Raw genomic sequence first — 21,572 nt, 5'->3', positions numbered from 1 at the left:
GAGACAAAGAGACAGGCAGAGAGAGAGAGTGAGAGAGAGAAGAGAAAGAGAGAGAGTGAGACAGAGTGTAAGAAAGAGAGAGAGAGAGTGAGATAGAAAGAGACAGACACAGAGAGGTGAAAATAGAGAAGATAAGGTCTCTCTTGTTGCCACAGGCGGCTTGTCTGTTGATCCATAACCACCAGTTTGAAAATGGGGGAGGTTGGGGCTCTGGAGGTAAACACTGTGTGGCTGTGCAGGGACAACCTGGAGAATGGATGGGACATAGTGTGTGTGTGTGGGATGTGGGGGAGATGGAGGCATTGTGGACATATGAGGTCCCATAATAGCCTGAATAGAGAAAGGAGGACAGATTCAGGGGTGAGATACACAATGGAGCTGTGTGTGTGTGTGTGTGTGTGTGTGTGTGTGTGTGTATGTATGTGTGTCGGGGGGGGGGGGGGGTGTATGTGGGTGAGAGAGGGGGGTGGGAAGGGAGAAGGTGAGAGTGAGTGTGTGTGCTTTTTGCAGTGCTTTTAAGGATCAGCAACAAAGTAAAGGCTATTGTAAGCGCAGCCCAAATCTATTTAGCTCCTCTAAAGCCAGGGGCCCCTATTGTGCCTCAACCATTTTTTTTATCTCCCTTTAACACACACACACACGCACACACGCACCACGCACGCACGCACGCACACACACACACACACACACACACACACACACACACACACACACACACACACACGCACGCACGCACGCACGCACGCACGCGCACACACACATTCCACTTGGCCTTAGCCGAGCTGATGCAGGGCTCTGTGTTCTGTGCACTTCAGGTTGTAATACACAGCACTACATTGATGAATAAGCTCTTCTCCCAGTGCTTATTCTCTGGAGCTCTGTGGGCTTTAAAAGAGGGTTGGAGTGTTTGTGGTGTAATTCAGAACTCTGTGTGTGTGTGTCTATGCGTGTATCCAATTTTCTTGTGTGTCTCGGTACATCTAATGACTTAAAAGTGAACACTGTGGACCTGGTACGATGCAGAAGTCTTCTGTTAGTGCTTTGCAATAAAGTCAATAAAGTTGCACTAATCATGAATGAATCAATTCCACCAAATTAAATGAGAGAGAGAGCGAGAGAGAGCGAGAGAGAGGGAGAGAGAGAGAGAGCTCATCCCTGTCTCTTCCCCTGTCTTATGTCTACTAACTACTTTCACACAAAACCACTATAAAAGTCAAGACAGAATCCATACTATCTGAAGCGCTTCAGGAGTTGAAATATTGACAACTCAATGGAGCGACTGTTGACAGCAGGGCCGAAGTTGCAAGCCTTTTGAAACTTGAATTTGTCTGGAAACAAATATCCTGAAAATGTCCATCTATTCATATGGTAGAATGGTCCACACTCATCAACCATTCAATCTGGCATGGAACAAAATAGATCAAGCATTCCTTGGACAATATAGTAAAAAAGTGTAGTATTTTTATTTATATATCACATTTTTCATAGACATGGGTGCACACACACACACACACACTGACACACACACACACTCTCTCTCTCAGACACACACACATTTTTCATAGACAGAGTGCAGCTCAAAGCCACCAGTATGCCTGTTAGTAGGCAATATGCTGCTACTATATGGGCACTAACTTTCACCCCTCGATATGTACCTCCTGTCTGTTTGCACTGTGCCATTGTCCTCCACCCCTCTCAGTAATGTGTGTGTGTGTGCGTGTGTGTGTGTGTGTGAATACTGAGCTCTTCCCTAGTAGGACGTTCTCTGCGCTTATCGTCTCTGCAGCCTAGTGATGCCATGGTGTGTAGTCTACAATATGCATATTGAAACGCAGCGGAGCTCCGCACCCACAGAGAGAGAGAGAGAGAGAGAGAGAGAGAGAGAGAGAGAGAGAGAGAGAGAGAGAGAGAGAGAGAGAGAGAGAGAGAGAGAGAGAGAGAGAGAGAGAGAGAGAGAGAGAGAGAGAGAAACGGCATTAAATATTACTGCACCCCTCCAGCTAGAGTGGATTAAGTACATGACTGGGGAGGGTGGGGGAACCAGCGAGGCCTAATGAGAGAGCTGGTGTGTGTGTGTGTGTGTGTGTGTGTGTGTGTGTGTGTGTGTGAGGTTGGGGGGGTATTCGATCTTCAAAATACAGAGCAGCCGTTTCGTGGAATGTTTCTTTCTTGATCATTCCGTTCGTGTCTCAGGACCAAAAGTCGGTCCGTCAGCAATAACAAGACACCCATATGAACTGCTGCATCCTCCTCTCTCTTAATGCCATCCAGCCAACAAGATAATTAAATACATGTATAAATAAAGATTGATTTTGAAAGATGTTGTCCAAGCAATGCTATTGCATTCACACCTCTTGGCCACACATTTTGCTTTATGAATGTTTTTCAGCGGTAATTACCTGGAAGGTAGGTGGCGGTAATAAGACAAACAAACGAGGGCCTGGATCTGGTTTGCTTTCTCCCTGTGCGGCTGATAAGAGAACGGAAATAATGAGTCCGACTTGCCTGCTCATTCTTAAGGAGTCCATGGTGTTTATTAGAAAAAATAACCACGGCACCGCTTTCAAATGGATCCCTGTAGGAATGATCAACATTGTGCACTGGTTACGATCACTTTTCCTTTTTCCTTCCAGACAGACAGACCTTCCAATTATGAACTTTCAAGAATGAACTTCCCTTCCCTTGATTGTGAGTGAGTGAGTGTGTGTGTGTGTGTGTGCTGCATAGGACTGGTGTGGATAATAAAATAAGGTCGTTTGAAATGATTGATGAAGCCACCAAAGTACAGTTAAATTGCACACATTACTTGTGCATTTAATGTGATGAGTAAGACTGTCAATGGTGCAGTAAATAAACCAGGTAATGTCCCACCTTACGATGGGGAAGTTGGGGGCCATATTCTTCACACTGTCAATGCAATCACACTAGAAATGGCACACACACACACATGCACCCCCCCATACACAGATGCGTGCACACACTCACACACACACATACACCCCTACACACAGATGCGCTCAAACAGACACACACACACACACTCAGCTTTTGTTATGGCTTTATAGTAGGGGTTTTATTGCATGTCCCAAACTAGTGGAGAGAGACCTGTGTCTCAGGTGGCCCTGTTACTGCCACAGATTACAAGGCCGTTACATTGATCCACGTGGAACAGCCATAACAAAGTCCCATCAATCTGACTGCAGGCCCATCCCCATGGAATAAATTAGCAGATGCTTCACCACTTTTACTGGAAATGAGTTGGGACGGTGGGGTGCTCGCTGGCTCTGTTGTCAAGGATGCCTGTCATTTCAGGAATCAAGTCAAGTCGATTGCATTGATTTTTACTGTGTACTGCGGTGGGGAATCCCTATCAGTCATGACATTTAGTTATTCTTGTCCAAACTGTCTTGTCCTGTGATCGTATATCAGAACAAACAAGCAGGACAAGTTGCAAGACTTCCAGTTGTTCTAAAAATAGTTACACGAGGGGTGCTGCAGATGCGCTTGTCTCAAAGACCAACATGGCTGACTAACAGCTAAACAGCTTGTCTGCATACTGTAGTCTATGCTCTACAGAGTGCCATGAGCATCACCTACAATCATGAAATTCAATGTCTCATGAAAAAGCAGCGCCACCTACTGGAAGTGAATGTCAATCACATCATGTTTGACACATTGCTATTTAGATTTGTTTATTGCATTCATGTAGTTTATGTAAACTAACAAAAATATTTTATTTCTGAGCCCTGGGAAGGCGTCACTGAAATGCAAAAATAATGTGATGTGCAAAACTGTGCGTTTTTTGGAGAACTCATTTTATTTTATTTATTTTTATTAACACATGAACACATACTGAATCTTGAAACACTTAAAACAACAAAGACACAAAAATCAAAAATAGTAGCTGCCACAAAAATGTACATAATAATTTTGAAAACATGTTAACCTAAACTCTGATACACAATTCTTTTAAAACAAAGATACTATTTCTTTCAAGATACATTTGAAAGAAAACAAAAAGACATTTCCAAAAAAGCTGGAAATAATTAAAAATATAAAGTACTTGTTGTGGTGCCCCAAAACAATGAAGCACACTAACAGCTACCAAAACAATTCACCAAAAAGTGAAAACGTGTAACTTTTAATGTGTTACATTAGAGATAAAAAAGCTTTGTAACTCAGTATCCAGTAAGCATTATTAAGACATTTATAAAGGATTACGGTATGAAGTATTCATAATGCTTCATAATGATTTGGCATATGTGTAACATGTCACACATTAAGTGTGTACACTATGTATGCATTGATCTATTCTTTATAATTTTTTTTACATACATCGTAAAGTATAACAAGCCTTTAGATAATGATGATCATTGTGAAACTTCAAGCTGTTAGGGCTCATGCGTCAGAACATTAGAACACTTTAGGAGTGCAGTCATGACAACAATCAGGTAAACAATGATTAAGACAATCAGTGCAGTCAACAAATCATGAGGGTTTCTGAACGAAGGCTTTATAACCCTTTCTGAATATATGCTTTATGGACACCGACTTAAAAAGTACATTACTAGGCCAGTTTCATAGTCTGCGCACGCCACGCAGAAGCAGTTGTAAATGAGGCTTGTAAAGTTGTAGGCTGTAAACAAGACTCATGCATGTATTGAAAAGCCCTCTCATAATCTACGCAAGGCACACAAAACGATGGGCCCCATTGGAAAGTCATGACATAGCACTTGTGCTCACATCATATCACAAGAAATTTGGCAGGACATTTTGTAACGCAAATACGCATCAAACCCTTGTTGCGTATTTCAACGTGTTTGCATCCATGTAGCTGATGCACCTTATGAAAAGAGCGCTTCCCATAAAATCCTGTCTCTTCACAAAAGTAGAGGCAGCAACAGGCAGCACTGTGCAGTCTTAACACTATTAGCTCATTTGTCCTGGAAATGGGTATGCTAGACCAGTAGATGCATTCATTTGCCATGCGGAAGCTAATTAGCAATACCATTCCCCAACACAGTCATTTATTCATCTGAGTAGATGTGTACAACAGAGGTAGTCATGAATGAGCAGGAAGCTGAACAAACAGGACATTTGTATTTTTGCGTGATGTTTTCTCATGGATAATGTCTTTGGATTCTTAAAGCCATGTCACAAAATAAACTGAACAGAACCACGAGTATTAAAATTAAGTCACAAGCGACAAATATTTGGCACAGAAATGTTAAAATAATCCAGCTCTGTTTATGGCACCAAAAGCCTACGACACATCAGATAATCATCCATGGCAAGGCACAAGAATCGGTTGGAGAAACCAACATGTTCCCCACAAGGGAGGAAATACTCTTCCCCTTGCATCAACACTGCACTTTTCATTTTGCTAATGTAACAGAGGTCGTAATCCGTCTGCTGCTCACGGCCCTAGAACCTACCACCTCAACACACACCGGCATGGGAGTCGAACGCTTTTACAGGATTTACACAGGCAACTAGCATGCTAGCTCAGTTCGCCTCCATTACACTAACCTACTATAGAACATCCAATTGCTCAGGATGGCTCTACATCCATCCAGACCTCAAGGTATGCAAAAATAATTCTTGAGGTCAGTTGCACATATATCAGTTTCACAGATACAACATTTAAACCTCGTGTTGTCTTAACATTCTTCTACACTTCCCATTGTCCCAAGGGTCAAAAAAGACTGGCCTTCACTAAACCTTTGAAATAAAGCAGCTCAATTCAATTTTAAAGGGTGGCGGTTTCGTGAGATAAAAGTGTTTGTGTGCTTCCGACAACTGAGATTTCCCTTTATCCTTTCCACACTTTGTGGAGAGGCAAGTTTCACAGGGTCTCAACGGCCCCCTCTCGCACCCCAATGCAATAGTCAGGACGACAGGACCGCTGTAGGGGTCTAAGTAGTGCAAGACCAATTTGGAGTCCATTTCACACTTTAACCCTTCAGCAGGGGAGTTTTGAACATTCTAACTGAAGATCATGTTCCGTAACAACGTAAGGTTCTAAAATTTCATTTTTAATTCAATGCGCCCAGATATACTTCAATTTCCAACATTCCCGGCTTAAGGGTTAATGAGAGCTCCACCATAAAAAATAAAAAAAACATACATATACATATTGACCAGTCCAACAAACTAATTGTTCACTCTGATCTGGTCACATTTTCATGAAGTGTATGTCTAAGATAGACCAGTCCATGTTACGTCAACATTCATTCATATCACACCTGAATGAAAGACCAGTTAGAAGACTAGTCCCATCCTCACTATTCTCAGTATTTGTTCAGATCTTTACGTATTAGTGGCCGTCTGTGTGTTTGCATGTGTCTGTCAGTGCACGTACAGTACATACCCGTTCAGATCTTCTCAAAACAAAGACACTGCCTTACTGGCGAACACTGACCTTCCACCACGTCATGTAACAAAAAAAAAAAAATGTCTCTCACGGTGGAGGACATGGATGTGATAGGGGTGAACAGATGGATCAACAATCATCTCCTTCCTCCTTCTCCTCGTCTTCCTCCTCAGGTCATCCATCTTGGTCTCTGGATCTTTGGAGGTCTATTAAGGTTGGCCCAAAGTTCTGTGTGAACAAGTGGTGGACCTTCCCACAGTACGTGTGAGTGGTTTGGTTCAGTTTGATCTCTAAGGGAAGCAGGAGTGAGCTCACCAGATCCTGCTCCAAAGGGTGCTGTTGAGAAAGGGCAGAATAACAAGAGAACAGAAGAAAGAGAGCAGAAAAGAAAAGAAGAGAAATCGGGAGACTTAATTAGCCGTCTTCATGAGTGACATTTTGCAGAAAATTATTCTGACTATGCTTTTGTCTTGAAGTCACAAAGGCAGAGGGGAAAAATAGGCAGAAAAAGACAAATGAGGGGGGGGGGGGGTGGGTGGGGGGGAAGAGTCTTTTCTAACTTTTCTGTCTATTTTTGCAAAAGCTACAGTCTTGCGTCTTCCCCAGTGCAACCAAGTTCTGCTGTCAAAGCCTTGTGGAAGAAAACAGTGAACTGCACGCACGCATGCACACACACACAGGCACACGCACACACACACACACACACACACACACACACACACACACACACATGCACAAAACAATGAAAGCACATTTATGATGCTCTCAGGAAATCAGAAAGGATTAGGCTTTGTGTTTTTTTGTTTTTGTTTACGTGTCTCGATGTGTCTGTGGGTTTTGGGGGAATGCTGCTGGCCTTGCAATGTCTGTGGCATTTTTTACGAGGACCCAGACACATCTCCTGCCATAAACCACCATTTACTGTCCAGCATGTATTGATTGTGGGAGGCTGATGGAGCACTATCCACTGCATGCGAGTGTGTGTGTGTGTGTGTGTGTGTGTGTAGCATAAGCACTCAGAGGGTCTTTTTACGAGCTCCAGCCAGACCCTGATTTTATGCTTTTACACTGAGAGACGGCTGCTGGGTCACTTTATTAGCAGGGAGGGCAAAGGAGTGTGTGTGTGTGTGTGTGTGTGTGTGTGTGTGTGTGTGTGTGTGTGTGTGTGTGTGTGGGCCCAAAATGGAGAGGGCCCACCCATTTCCTCCCTGTGTGTGAGTGTCTGCATCTGTGCCTGTCTCAGTTTTCCCATCATAAAAGTATATAAAACTATCATCTATATCAACTATCAACTATATAAACTATCAACTAACATCACTACCGCATTTGAAAGGACACTAAACCCATGAAGTGCAGTGAATGCGGAAAAGAGCAATTATTCTCAGGCTAACGACCAAACTTCATGGCAGTTAGCTGGCACACTCTTCGTGTCCACTATTGCCCACCCCTCTTAGGCAGGGATCACATTTGAACATAACGAAATTGCAGCGGTAAAGCGTGACGCAACGCTCAGACCGTAATGAGTTCTATTATGTTCCTAAGATACAAGAACAGTCTACGTTCAATTGCATCGCCTTATGCCAACCGAGTTCAATGTTCAAATTGTTTGCCGCTAGCGTAGCGCTGCTGCGCTAACTCTTCTGCTGCTGAACCGTAGCGAACAATAGGAAATCTGCCCCTTGCCTGCTGGTCAATGTGATCCTTGCCTTAACCTCTCTTTACAATTAAGCAGTTAAATAGCATCTAATGTGAAGAATAACATCCTGATCCGTCGAGCGTCAAACCTTACTCGCAAAAACACTCATAAAACAACATGAAGAGAAAATGACTCCTCTAAAGATCTTTGAGGTTCTTATGAAAGTGAAATCTACACAATATGGAAATTAAATTAAATTATATGAAATCTGTAAAGGCGATGATAAATGAGGCAACTTTTTGAACAATGTTGCTGGGCAACCACATAACCAGTTCCATGCGTTCTGATTGGATGCTCATGAAAATTGCCCTACTAAGGATTAAAGTTCTTTAGAAAAATAAATGGTGGTCAATATCAATGGGAAGGTGCCAGAACCACAATACTCAGGAACATTGCCCAGCAACATTGCTCAAAAAGTTGCCTTGTGTGTGATCAGCTTAAGTTGTTCATGTTAGATACTCCACCATTGAAACTGAAGCCAAGGCCGATATATTTATTGCATAGTAAATATCTTATAAGGTTTAGTCTCACCTTTCTGATAGCATCGTAGATAGCTCTAAACGCCGGTTGCCGGGAGTCGTGGAACACTCCTCGGTTGCCATGGAGAATGAACACGCCCTCTTGTTTGGCAGCATCACAATTGCTGCCATAGATACAGTGGTCTGGCCGGAAGTTCCAATGGCATGGGAAGACGTACAAGTTTTCTGCATAACACAGACGCATATAGAGCAGAATGAAACAAAAATATATAAGAAATCATCTGCAGCTCCTCAAGATGAAAAAAGGGTCAAACAACAGTGTACGTGTGCAAAGACAGCCTGAGGCTCAGTATACTATACATAAATAAGTGATTTAATACAAATGGTGACTGCCATTTTATGAGCACCATATAACATAAATGGTATGCTAGCTACTGCCAGAGCGGTGCTCTGTAGCTAGTGCATCAAAGTGCTAAAAACACCAACACAACTTGGGTTTCATTCCCAAGGGGCACCCACGCAGACATGCTGTATACATTGCATGGGAAAAACTTCAGATAAAGTTGTCTGTATCTGCTCTGAAAACTTTCTAATATTGTTTGTTGAAGCACTTGTACTTCCAGACCCTGTCACTGAAAGCAATTAAGTTGCAAGAGTATTTTTCAACATATTATTAACCTCAACCATTTTAATGGACTCCGTTCAATAGTTCTTTTGCAAGCAATTGCGGACATGGTGATTGATAGATGATTTGGACACATCTGTGGTATTTTTAAATAGAGGATTTGTTCTTTTTGCTAAATAAATTCACACTCAAAAATAAACATTAGGACTAATCGCTGTCTGATGACGTCAATTATGTGTACAAGGCACTGGAAATGTCATCTCAATGTCTCTTTGCAATTACTAAGCGCTAACAAATGGACAAATAGCTAGGCTGCTATTAAGACAATTAGGCCAGTAATTAAATGAAAATTATTGTTATTATCACTACAGTGATTTCTATATTAAGGTGTTGGAAGAGAGAGGTGAGTCTTGGCTGCTTGAGTCCCTCACTCTCCACCCCAAGCTGGTGTGTGGTGAGCATTCTGGTGCAAAATGGCTGCTGTGCATCACCCAGGCGGGTGCTATACATTGGCAGTGAGGGCCCCACCCCCTTCACTGTATAGCGCTTTACCTAGAAAAGCACTGTTGTTGCCTTACCAGGGTTGTGGTGGAAGATGATGTTGATGAGGTCTTGGTCTCCCCATGTGATGTTGAGTTTGTACTTGTGGAACAGCGGCAACAGGAGCTCTCCCCAGTGCAGGCCCACGGACGTCATGTCATTCTGTTTCCGAAAGGAAAACAACAGACACAGGGGTGAGGAAGCAAGGAAATTACCTGTGACTGAAGTTAGCAAAGCAGTTCTACATAATTATCATTCTATTTGCATAGCCAAGAGGTTTCACAACGCATAACAACGGTTTCACAACATATAATAACGGTTTCACTAGAGAACACTTTCTCTAGAGAGGCTGTGCCAAGCATTTAGTAGGGCTTAAAGGTGCTCTAAGCGATGCCACACATTTTTTTAGGCTAAAACATTTTATGTCACTTACTGCAAACAGCCCCTAACCAACCACTAGCTGTCTGTGTCTTGAATACACTGTAAAAAAATGCGATCTCGTTGGACAGCCCAGGCTCCAAGAACGGCAACAAAAACAACCTGGGCAAACCTAGTCCATGAAAACATAACAAACTGTTCCAGCAAATCACAGACGAGATGCGCGTTTAGAAGAGTTTCAATTGCACGGGAGCAGCACGGGAGGGAGGGGGAGGAAGAAGCGAGCTAGCTCTCTGTTTTGTTTGAAAGTCAACAGAAGTGACGTTGCCCAGCATCGCTTAGAGCACCTTTAAAGGAAGGTAAACAAAACACAGTCTGAATTTAACACATATTTTCAATGAGGTTATATATTATGTATGCAATTATCTCTATTTTGAAATCTGAAATTTGTGTGGGAACTCTAAGCTCTGGTGCCGTTCTGTATGTAACAAAGCATTGAGTTTACAAAAACCTCAAAGACTTCAGGTCAAAAACGAAAGAACCCCACAAACAGGAGGATTTGTTTTCCCATATTCACAATCACACACCTCTCTTCAAGCCACCACTAAGCCCTTTCTCAGAGAGCAAAAATACTCTTTTAAACACTTTACTATACATGACTGAAAGTCTCTCTTCATTGACTCATAGAAAATAATTGGCCGCTGTGTGTGCCGAATAAGTAAATGCATTATAAATGCACGGGGACGTTATCAAAAGAAATTAATGAATAGACATCCTTGATCTGAAAGACAACAGAAACATTTAAAAGGTACAGCTATTCACAACTATTTCTTCACATGACAACTGTGCCCTCTTGTGACATGGTAACGCCATTACATGGGAAAATAAAATGTAAAAAAAATATATTATTATATGTTATGTTATGGCATGTCATGCCACTCCTTAAAGTAAAGTCAATGTGTCAGAGAAATTGCATACAAAAACTATAAATGCATTCAAGATTCATCAGCTACATAGGCCATTCTAAAAAATAGGCCCTCCTAAAATATATAGGATATAATATGTGGGGAAGGGGGGGGTGAAGGAACAGTTAGTATTATATCAATCAATCAATCAATCAATCAATCATTCAATCACACAACACCTTAAAGTAATACCGAAGCAGGTAAACACACTCATACATAATTTGAGAACTCCTGATGAGCTACCCATGTGACCTCTGACCTTGAAGAGGGCAGCGCGGATCCTGGTGAGGTTCATGAGCATGACCCCGGAGTTGACCCCAGTGGTGCCGTAGTAGGGGTGTCGGGCGAAGCGGTTGTACCAGGCGATGCGCGGCTCCTCGTGCTCGGGGGACATGGCCGCCAGCTGCGTGGCATTGAAGCGGGACAGCAGCGCCCACGCGTCCTCCAGCGGACGCAGGAACAGGGTGTCCGTATCCACGTACAGCAACGAGTCCACGTCCTTCAGGAGGATCTGGGTGTGTGTGTGTGTGTGTGTGCGCATTTAGAGAGGTGTGTAGGGAGGTGAGTGTGTGTGTGTGTGTGTGTGGGGGGGGGGGGGCGTGCGTGTGTGTGTGTGTGTGTTTGTGTTTGTGTGTGTGTGTGTGTGGGGGGGGGGTTGTGTGTGTGTGTGTGTGTGTGTGTGTGTATGGGGAGGGGAGGTGAGTGTGTGTGTATGCGTGTGCGTGTGTGTGTGTGTGTGGGAGAGGGGAGTGGAGTGGAGGACCAGTTAACACAAAACTGGACAGAGATAGTCTAAGATAGTGATCCTACATTTTTTTGATCAATCAATCAATACAGTTTTATTTATATAGCTCCTTTCTTGCTAAACTGCAATACAAAATGCTGATTATACCAATGCAGCATACAAAAAGACTTATTACACGACCGGCAGTCTGTAGTTACGCTTCATTCCTGTTAGCCACCTACTCTTTGACATTCTGAAAGTGTATGCAAGTCTGTGCAGTGTCAAAATTACATTTCTTATTACATTGTGCAATAATACAATAGTGCTTTTTTTTGCCTTTGTTTGTTTTTGCATATATTTTATATATCTGTTATAGTCATATGCAAATGTGCCTTTTAATATATTTATGTTTGCACATTGAGCTTGGAGAAATGCAATTTTGTTCAACTGTGCACTCCTTGTTGAATGGTCTGAATGACAAGAAAGTTTACTTTGAAATGACAGGAGCCTCACTTTTGGGCCTTTAAATTATTTGACCTCCACTTAACTTAATACAACCTTAAATCTGTTAAGCATCATCCACTGATGGGATAGATACCACAGTATGACCATTTGTGTCCACCGGGGGGCCTTACCGGCAGGAAGAGCCTCTGCGAGGCACAGGGCTTGAACAGTTTCTTCCACTCTTCCTGATGCTTTCCAGGGAAGCTGATGGGGTAGATGGTGTAGTTAAACTTGGACCGGTGGAGACTGGGCCAGGAGTCCAGCTGCATGAGGGTCAAAGGTTACAGACATGCTGAATATCTCACTTAGTACCACAATGCTAACCATGTTACTTAGCTAACTTAGCTAATGTTTGCTAGCAGTTATGCTAACAATGCTAAGTCTATGCTTAGGACTTGCCATTTCAGTAGCTCTAGATGCCAACTTTTTTGCTTATTTGCTGTCTACCCCTGAGTTAGATAAGACAATTTATACCACTCTCTTCTCTGTGCATGGGTTACACCAGTTAGCCTATAGATTTCTAAAAAGGAGGCTAACTGGTATACCGATATACTGGTATAATTTGGGGACTTTTGCCTCACAAGATCAGAAGACAACACAGACAGAGAGATCTGCCTTGATGAAGGCCATATTGTCCGATACAAGTTGGCAAGATTTTATCTGTTCTATTATGAACCAGCCTACTGATAAAGCTTTTACTTATACCAAGAAGAGTGCCGTGGTTCAGTCTTTTTTACCCCCTTACCTCATCTCTGAAGATATTGTATTTATTGATTGATTTGTACACTACCTACCATCAATAAAGAATTCTAATCTATCAATCAATCAATCAATCAGTCAATCAAGACCCCAGACAACACCACTCACTCACCTGATCTCCTAATCCCATTAACCTAGCTTTGCATAATTCACTGGAATTGGGTTAGACCAGTTAGCCTACTGCCACTCACATCATCTAATCTCTGAAGCCTGTTAGCCTAGCTTAGCATAATTTACTGGAATTGGGTTAGACCAGTTAGCCTACTGCCACTCACATCATCTAATCTCTGAAGCCTGTTAGCCTAGCTTAGCATAATTCACTGGAAGCGGGTTAGACCAGTTAGCCTATTGCTACTCACTCACCTCATCTCTGAAGCCTGTTAGCCTAGCTTAGCATAATTCACTGGAAGCGGGTTAGACCAGTTAGCCTATTGCTACTCACTCACCTCATCTCTGAAGCCTGTTAGCCTAGCTTAGCATAATTCACTGGAAGCGGGTTAGACCAGTTAGCCTATTGCTACTCACTCACCTCATCTCTGAAGCCCTGGTGCAGCTGCTCCTCGGCGAAGACGTGGAAGCTCATGGGCCCTGCGCTGAGCAGCACGACAGACTTGAGCATCGTCAGCGTCTCCTCCTGCCGGTCTCCGCACGCCACCACCGCCAGATGCATGGGCTCCTCCTCACGCCTGCGCCTCCTCTCAGGAGGAGATGGAGGAGGAGGAGGACGGGTAGGGGGAGTAGAGGGGGAGCCAGTGTCCCCACCAGCACCTTGCCTGCATAAAGTTAAGTTAGTTAATCCTTTCCTTACCATGGAGGCCTACAGGCTTACTCTTATGTACACTGTATAAAAGCATAGTTATTAACTGGTGTACACTGTATAAAAGCATAGTTATTAACTAGTGTCCACTGTACAAAAGCATAGTTAACTGGTGTACACTGGTATGTGTCTGGGGAAAAGCCTCTGGATTGTTTTTGTTACTATGTCTAAAGGCTGTGACATGCTCCTGCATCTGTGTCCCACGCACACGGCGCGTGGCGAGAATTGCGGCATCAACGCTAGGCTTGGGAATCGGTTCCAGGTATCGGTATGGAACCAGTTCCAAACGTTCCGATCCATCGGAATCATAACACATCCACACGTTAACGATTCCACTAACGATTCCAATACAAAGCTTTGTTTTAGACATTTTTACTTTTTTAGAAATCTGAAAGCATTCAACTTCTGTATTGATATTGCACACTTGGTATTCATTCTCTAAAACCACTTTAAATTAGACATTCAAAGCCAACCACTCTCAAACCCATCCTATAAGTGTTCAGCAAATGGTACAGGAATCGATATGGGAATCGATAAGTAATTGCATTGATAAGCAGACTCGGTGCAGGGGGGGCACGCCTCCCAACATGCCTCCCAACAATTGGGACCACGTGTCGATGACGCAACAGACTACAACGCCCATACCATGCACAGGTCCAAGCGGGGACGGTTAGAATCTGACCTGCGGTCATTTCCCGATCCTGTCAGTCTTCAGTGTTGTTAACTGAATAATGGCAAAAAAAGCCCAAAAATATACTTTAAAAGCCCAGGAGAAGATCCACACCTCACATGCAATAGGGGTAGCCTTTTTACGAACAATATTGGTTGCTGTAGTAATTATTTCAGGTTTCACCATTTCATTTCAATGATTTATCAATCACCATAATAGCCTGAGCCCATTTTGCATTCACCCCTTCACTTGTGATAAATGATCTGGTTAATGCTTGCCAGTCAGTCAGATGTGTCGGATGTGAAAGCATATGACAAACCACGAGGGGGCAGAGTTTACCATGAATTACAGAGGACAGAGCCAAAGAACATTGGCCTTCTACAAGGCTTCTTCTTGACAGAGCTGCACAGTCTTGACATTCTAAAACTCCCTCGTGAGGATAGTCTACTGTCAAAACACATGTATTACAAATGCAAAGTTTATTGCTTATTTTGGGATTTCAATTTAAATTGTGTTACTGCGACAACTTAGGGTTGCACTCTGTGTAGTTCATTGATGCTTTCTAGTAACATTACTGCACCAGGCGAGGATGTGACACAATTCAGATATGTGTGAAAACTGGGGATGATTCCTGTGTTAGTTTCTCACCAGGGTGTGAGGCCCCTCTAAACAAGACTTCAAAAGGAAAAGGTTACGTCACGATTTTAGGCTAATGAAAACAGACAGTCACTCAAACCCTCCACACTTAATGAAACTGGCTTATGAAGTGCCAGTAGCAAAAATATGTTTTATATTTATTTGGCACGGTAGACAGTATACCTTTAACTCTGTAGTTTATGGATTATATTAAATCTGGGCTAGCTGTTGTAATCTCTATTTCCAGCTGTAACATTAACTCGATAGCCCTCAAGCAGCATAGAACGTGACCACAACACGAGCGGCAAACAGATATGGCTTGTGTTTACATCATGGTTTACATATGGACATCCCAGTGGCAGACATTTTCAGTTATTTCATAACAGATCAATTAAACACCCTTAACCATATGCACCCCGCCACAGTTTGAACCCGAGTAGTACAACAAAGTCAGTCAGTAGGCGTACTATGATACTTGTTAGCTGTACGATTAGCCATCAGGAAGGCATTCCGATACATGAGAGCTCGACCAGTTTTCTGACGGAGATGCATCGTAAACATTGTAACGCTGCAGACTTGGGATACTCTTAACTAGTATTATGCCATAATGTCGTTCAGTCAGCTGAACATTACTTGTAACATTGTGGTTTTACTTTTCGTGTGTAGGTCCACTGCACTTCACTCCCAAGTTTGCTCCCTTGGGGGTTGCATCTTCCTTGTAGGCTACAGCAAATAATTCTGCGACCCAGTTTGCACTTGTACACTACACCGAGCTAAGGAGGACTATGTTTTTAAGACTGGATCTTACCTGTAATCCTGCAGGTCCACCGGGCCCCTTGTCTCCGGCCATCGCCTAGCTATCTTCCCGACGTCACTTTGTAGTGAAGAGGGTCGTGAGAAAGCGAGACCCCCAACAACGGCTACGGAGGTCCCCAAAGAGGAAAGATTGCTGAACACATACAGCACGGAGACAATCGCAAACACTATGCATAACGCTAGAACACGAACGTATCGCCGCATCTTGGTTATTTAATTGTGGTTTAGCTCTCAGATTCATGACAGCCGAATCAGAGACAGGCCAACCCGATCAACAAAAGCTCATGGCAATTGTAGTCGCCATGAGTAGTCTTGAGGTGCCAAGCGAACAGACACTACCATCCCCCACCGCATTCAGGCGTTGCGAGGGGCGTCCCCTGGGTGACTCCAGCAAGTGATATTCCCATGGCTTGCTCCCGTCTTAAAGCCCATTTGGAGCTGAAACATGACACGCCATTAAGGCTATTTATAGACAACGGTACTGTCATTATGCTATAGCATACCGGTTAATAACGTGTATAATAAATATACTATTTGAGTGTGCTTTAGAAATTTGAGCATTTCAAAGTAATAGGCTAAAAAGGGCAGTTTCATAGCAATGTGTAGGATGTCAAATTCGAGGGTCAAAGTCGCACTTGCAACCTAAAAGACACCCAACAAATAGGGTCATGGACTGCACCCCTTTGTGAATAGGCTTCTGTAGGCCAGCAATAAAATCACAAGTCGTTTCAACAAATGACATTCCGCTTGACTTCAACTAGACTGTTGTTGGCAAACGACAGTCACCATAAAGCACCACATTTAGAACTTGAATTTAGTTCTATCTATGCATTATGCCTAATTGGGAGGCACATGTTTAATCACCTTCTTTAATACCCTGGCTCTCTGAATAAATCTAGAACCATCTGCATCAGACTGATCAATGGTTATGGCCATTTAAAGTCTAGAAATAGGCCTACACTTGGGTGGTAGATGGTTTGTGACACTAAATGAATGGACACAATGTAATCTTGCCAATTTCCCTCTTTCGGATGCCATTAACATGGGGATACACACTGCCTCTAAAAAAAAAGAAAGACATATGGGCATCCTTCAATTTACTGCAAATCCCACAATATCACTTTATTTACAAGTCTTTTACTGATGAGGCTATATCTTTCCATTTTATTCAGTGACATTTCTAAACGTAATAATAAATCTCTGATGACAAGCTCAAATCTATAAAATGGAGATTCAATGTCAACATCTTTACTAATACAATGTCTTTTTAAGTAATAAATGTTTTTTTTTCTTTTCTTCAAACTTTTAATTAACACATAATTCACCAAGATGTGCATACATAATATATAGCAACCTTGGCAAGAGCAATGAGAGAACAACATGATATGATCTATATAACTTGTGCTGCAAATTGTTTTAAAACAAAAATAAATGCAAATGAGATAAAACAAAACAAAGAAAAAAAATGTTAATGTAAAATATTCTCTCATGTAACCACACCAAATACCAGCAGGTGCAAAAAACAAAACAAAAACAAAACAAAAAAGAAGGAATAGGTCTTACTCTATCACAGTTTGATTAATCAATCACTGTACAATGAAGGGGAACAGTTTCATACTTTTTTTTCCCATAATGCATTGAGACTCTGAATCAGATCATGCCACGATAGTTCTTATTGGAGAAGGGAGAATGGAAGTGAGATGAAGTGGGCGGGGCTCACGTCAGTGTCTACATGTTATCAATAACACTGATTGGATGAGGAGTGCCGACAACAATCTGAAATGGAGGATGCATGAGCTCTATGGTAGGAGTTTAGAATGGTCTTCTTAGAATGCTATATCAATAGAGTATTAATCCTGAAAGTGACATAGAAATTCTACTACAGTTTGTCAACCCCTGTGCAGGCCAATGCCCGATGTGGGTTCGTCTCCAAAACCACCAGGACTGAAGAAGCTGACCAGGGTTTGGATTACTCCGCAGAGGGGAGAGCGAGAGGTTCACTCCCACCTCCCCACACTCCCAAAAAGAAAACAGGAGGGGGAAAAAAAGAGAGATAACTGTTGCTTTGTTTGTCGTGTCGTAGTGGATTTTTCAGAGGGAAGAGCTTGCTGTAAGGTCTTGGCATAGCCTTACATGTGCATGTTCAGAGAGGAGAGAGAGGGAACAGGTTTAGGTTTTGAGGAGGACATGGGAAAAAGAGGAGGACAAAGAGATCGTTGGTGCCTCTCGACGTTGGAAGGGGGTGGTGGTGGGGGGAAGCAGGGGACATTTAGGGTCTGAGAACAGTGGGGGGGAGGGGGGGGGGCTGGGAGGATAAGATGGGGTAACCGTAAGAGGCGGTGGGGTTCAGGGGGCAAAGGTCAGGGTAGGTGGGTAGGTTTTTTTTTATTTTTTTTTTTTAGTGCGACTCTCCGTTGACGGAGGAGGCTTCGCCACGGGGGGACGAGGAGCGCGACACAGACACGCTCCGCTCGGCGTTGTTGTCGGAGCCGGAGCCGCTCTGGCTGTGGTGGTCGGCCGAGGCGGCGCTAGACGACGAGGTGGACGTGGGCTTGGCTTTCTCCTTAAAGTCCGTGATGATGACCGTCAGGTCGCCCACCGTCACCTCCAGATGCTGCGCGCTGCTCCTATCGATGTTCTTTAACCGGGGCCTGCACGCACAGGGAAGAGACCAATGAACACATTAACGCAGCACTACAGAGTTTTACCAGAGTTTTTATAATGAGACACAGCACTCAAAGAATCCTCCATAGAAATGTATGGGGTTAGTTCCTAACAGCAATATGGCAGTTGTTGACACATATATCCCACCCCTTCACTTGAATAGGAAAATAGCTGCCCGACAACTGCCCAAAGTGCGTTAGCAAGATGGCTGCTGATGGCCGCTGAGTGGGGGACTTTGGTTTTACAAGCGAAACTGGCAAGCTGCCTACCACCCAGAGCCTTATTGGCATTGTTAGAGGTTTGCGAACATGCTAACTGGTGTCTCTTGGCAACTATAGTCAGTAATGTTGTGCTGTAAAAGGTTCTTTAACCGGGGCCTGCACCACAGGAGAGACCAATTTAAACGTTAAAGCGGCACGACAGAGTTCTGGTCTAAAACTGGCGAACTGCTCCTGTCGATGTTCTTTAACCAGGGCCTGCACGCACAGGAAAGACCACAGAGAAACCAATGAAGGAACACGGCAACTTCTTGGAAAATTAGCTTATTTGCCTTCTCTTCTCTGTGCGTGCATTAACCCAGTGTGACACCATTTAGCATAGCTTAGCATAATTTTATTGGAACTATATATATATATATTTATAGCTAGCCTAGGCTATGGCTAAAATGGAGCTGTAGGCTAACTGGTTCAGAAAATGTTCCCTTGGGCACTTGGTCCCATTTGTGATGTGGTCGTGATGTTGAGTATGCACTAATGTCCCCCCTTCCTGCATGTTGGAGTGTTTTGCTAGTGCTCTGACTTTAACGTCCATGCTAGCCCCGACGGTCTCAGGCCTCCATGTCTGCGGTTGACTGGAGACCACTGCGGAACAGTGGCATGACAGGTTTTTATCAAGTTGTATAGCCTTTTTCAAATCCTCCATTATGCAACATTTACAATTCCAACACTTTGCAATTGGCCTACTTCCCAAAGACTTCTGCAGTTTGAAGTAGGACTTCGACATGCAAGACACCCTCACCAGCTGTGTGAACATTTGAACAGGTATCAGATACCTGTTAGGTCGAGGTAAGCACACACACACACTGAATTTATTTACTATGCAAACTGGAGCCACCGTTCTCAATGCATACATTCTCTCACACACTCACACTGACACACAAACAGGCATGCATGAGCACACACACACACACTTTTCATTTCATACATAATTCGGTACTGGAAAATTGGACAAAAAAAAAGATGACATTCTATTTCTGTACACAAACTGGCACAGAGACACGCACAGACTAAAAGCATTTTGCTCTCTAGCAGATGTGCTGACAGTGTCTCTCTCTTACACACACACACACACACTCTTACTCCACAAGAGTGCAGAAAGATACATACTGTAAGTATAAAACGGAATTTGCATACAAGCTAGCACAAAGAAATGCCCATCTCAAATCATTCTGTAGCATAACTAGACACACACACACACACACCCCTAGTCTTCTTGTGGCTATTCTTCTTTAGCATGGCGGCCTTGTCGCTGTGCTCCTTATCCAACCACACACACACACACACACACACACACACACACACACACACACTCACCTCATCTTCTTGTGGCTGTTCTTCTTGAGCATGGCGGCCTTGTCGCTGTGCTCCTTATCCAACCACACACACACACACACACACACACACACACACACACACACACACACACACACACAGGCTCACCTCATCTTCTTGTGGCTGTTCTTCTTGAGTGTGGGCTCCTTGTCGCTGCGCTCCTTATCGGTCCGCTCCTTCTTCTCCTTCTTGGGCTGCAGGGGCGAGGCGAACTGCTGCGTTACCTGCTGCGCCACCAGCTGGGAAACAGGCCGAGGTTTCCTGACACAAACAACAACAACAACAACAACATCACTATCAGTCACAGACAAGGACTAAATACTAGGGCTGCACGATTCATCGACTTTTAATTCGAAATTGCAATTTGAAGTAATGCAATTAGCTAATAGCAGAGGCTGCAATTAATCGTGCAGCTTGTAACTATCCCGATGGATAATCTTGTCACATCTAGGATTTTTATATTTAGGTCATCCTTTTTCTGTGACAGACAGTTAAAAGAGAAATCCAGCTAGTTTTCACATAGATCTCCGTTTCGAGGTCACAGAGTACTGTTGGTACGGAAAAAAACGAAAACGATCGGTTTTACCGAGTTCAAGTTGCTACAGCCAGCAGCTAACCCAGCCAGACAGCTGCAACGCTACACAATGGGGACATGCCTGTGAGCTCTCATTTTACATGCCCCCAGAGTGTAGCGCTGTAACTGCCTGGCTGCGTTAGCTGCTGGCTGTAGCAACCGGAGCTAGGTAAAACTGATCGTTTTTTTTCCCGTACCAACAATACTTCAATGACATTGAGAAACTGAGATCTATGTGAAAACTCGCCGATTTCTCCTTTAAGCTCACCTAACAGAAGTGCTGTGCTTCTCATGCACAAGGCATGCTCACCAATGAGAAGTGGCTCAACTTTTAAAGTGAAATTGGACTTGGAATTGAACTTTCTATAATTATATCGCAAATCAAATCGCAATATCTGTCAGTGAAATCGCATATATTTTCCTCGAATCGTGCAGCCCTAGTAAAGGCTTAAACAATACAGCCACCAATCACACACGCACACAGCACCACCATCAGCTATTGACAAGGACAGGCTAAAATGCCTTAATACAATAAATATAGAAAAATGGTGTGACCACACACCCACAGACGCACACAGAAAAGACTACAAGGACATTTAAACTATGAGCATGCATGCTGGACAATATATTAACAACCATAAGAAGCCTCGAGATAAAATAGTGAGTATTGCATTTCTCTTTAATTGTGGTTCCTACTCTTACAAACACACAATTCTAACTGTTTGCACTTAGAAGATTGTGC

General features: G+C 43.3%; 2 protein-coding genes across 6 annotated transcripts in view; both read right to left on the bottom strand.

Annotated features, from left to right (window-relative positions):
* Positions 1-3,916: 3,916 nt before the first annotated feature.
* Positions 3,917-16,358, bottom strand: gxylt1b (glucoside xylosyltransferase 1b). The gene is made up of 7 exons (XM_042078743.1): positions 15,975-16,358; positions 13,573-13,816; positions 12,416-12,547; positions 11,316-11,567; positions 9,752-9,875; positions 8,601-8,773; positions 3,917-6,709 (listed from the first exon to the last, which is right to left on the bottom strand). The coding sequence occupies exons 1-7, from the start codon at positions 16,184-16,186 to the stop codon at positions 6,548-6,550; spliced, it is 1,299 nt and encodes a 432-aa protein (XP_041934677.1). The 5' UTR covers positions 16,187-16,358; the 3' UTR covers positions 3,917-6,547.
* Positions 13,276-21,572, bottom strand: part of yaf2 (YY1 associated factor 2) — a 22,301-nt gene continuing 14,004 nt past the window's right edge. For 3 of the 5 annotated variants that reach the window (XM_042078747.1, XM_042078746.1, XM_042078744.1), the window contains exons 3-4: positions 20,365-20,517; positions 19,030-19,697 (exon numbers count right to left, since the gene is read on the bottom strand). In XM_042078747.1, the coding sequence (XP_041934681.1) occupies positions 19,295-19,697; positions 20,365-20,517 (556 nt within the window). In that variant the 3' untranslated portion in view covers positions 19,030-19,294. Of the gene's footprint in view, positions 13,308-17,062; positions 18,634-19,029; positions 19,698-20,364; positions 20,518-21,572 lie in introns of those variants that run through there. The other 2 variants (XM_042078745.1, XM_042078748.1) reach the window with 2 other exon arrangements.

This window comes from Alosa sapidissima, chromosome 22 (genome assembly GCF_018492685.1).
Source record: "Alosa sapidissima isolate fAloSap1 chromosome 22, fAloSap1.pri, whole genome shotgun sequence".
NCBI lineage: Eukaryota > Metazoa > Chordata > Actinopteri > Clupeiformes > Clupeidae > Alosa > Alosa sapidissima.
The sequence above is the reverse complement of the archived record's forward strand: the minus strand, read 5'-3'. Positions and strand labels throughout refer to the sequence as shown.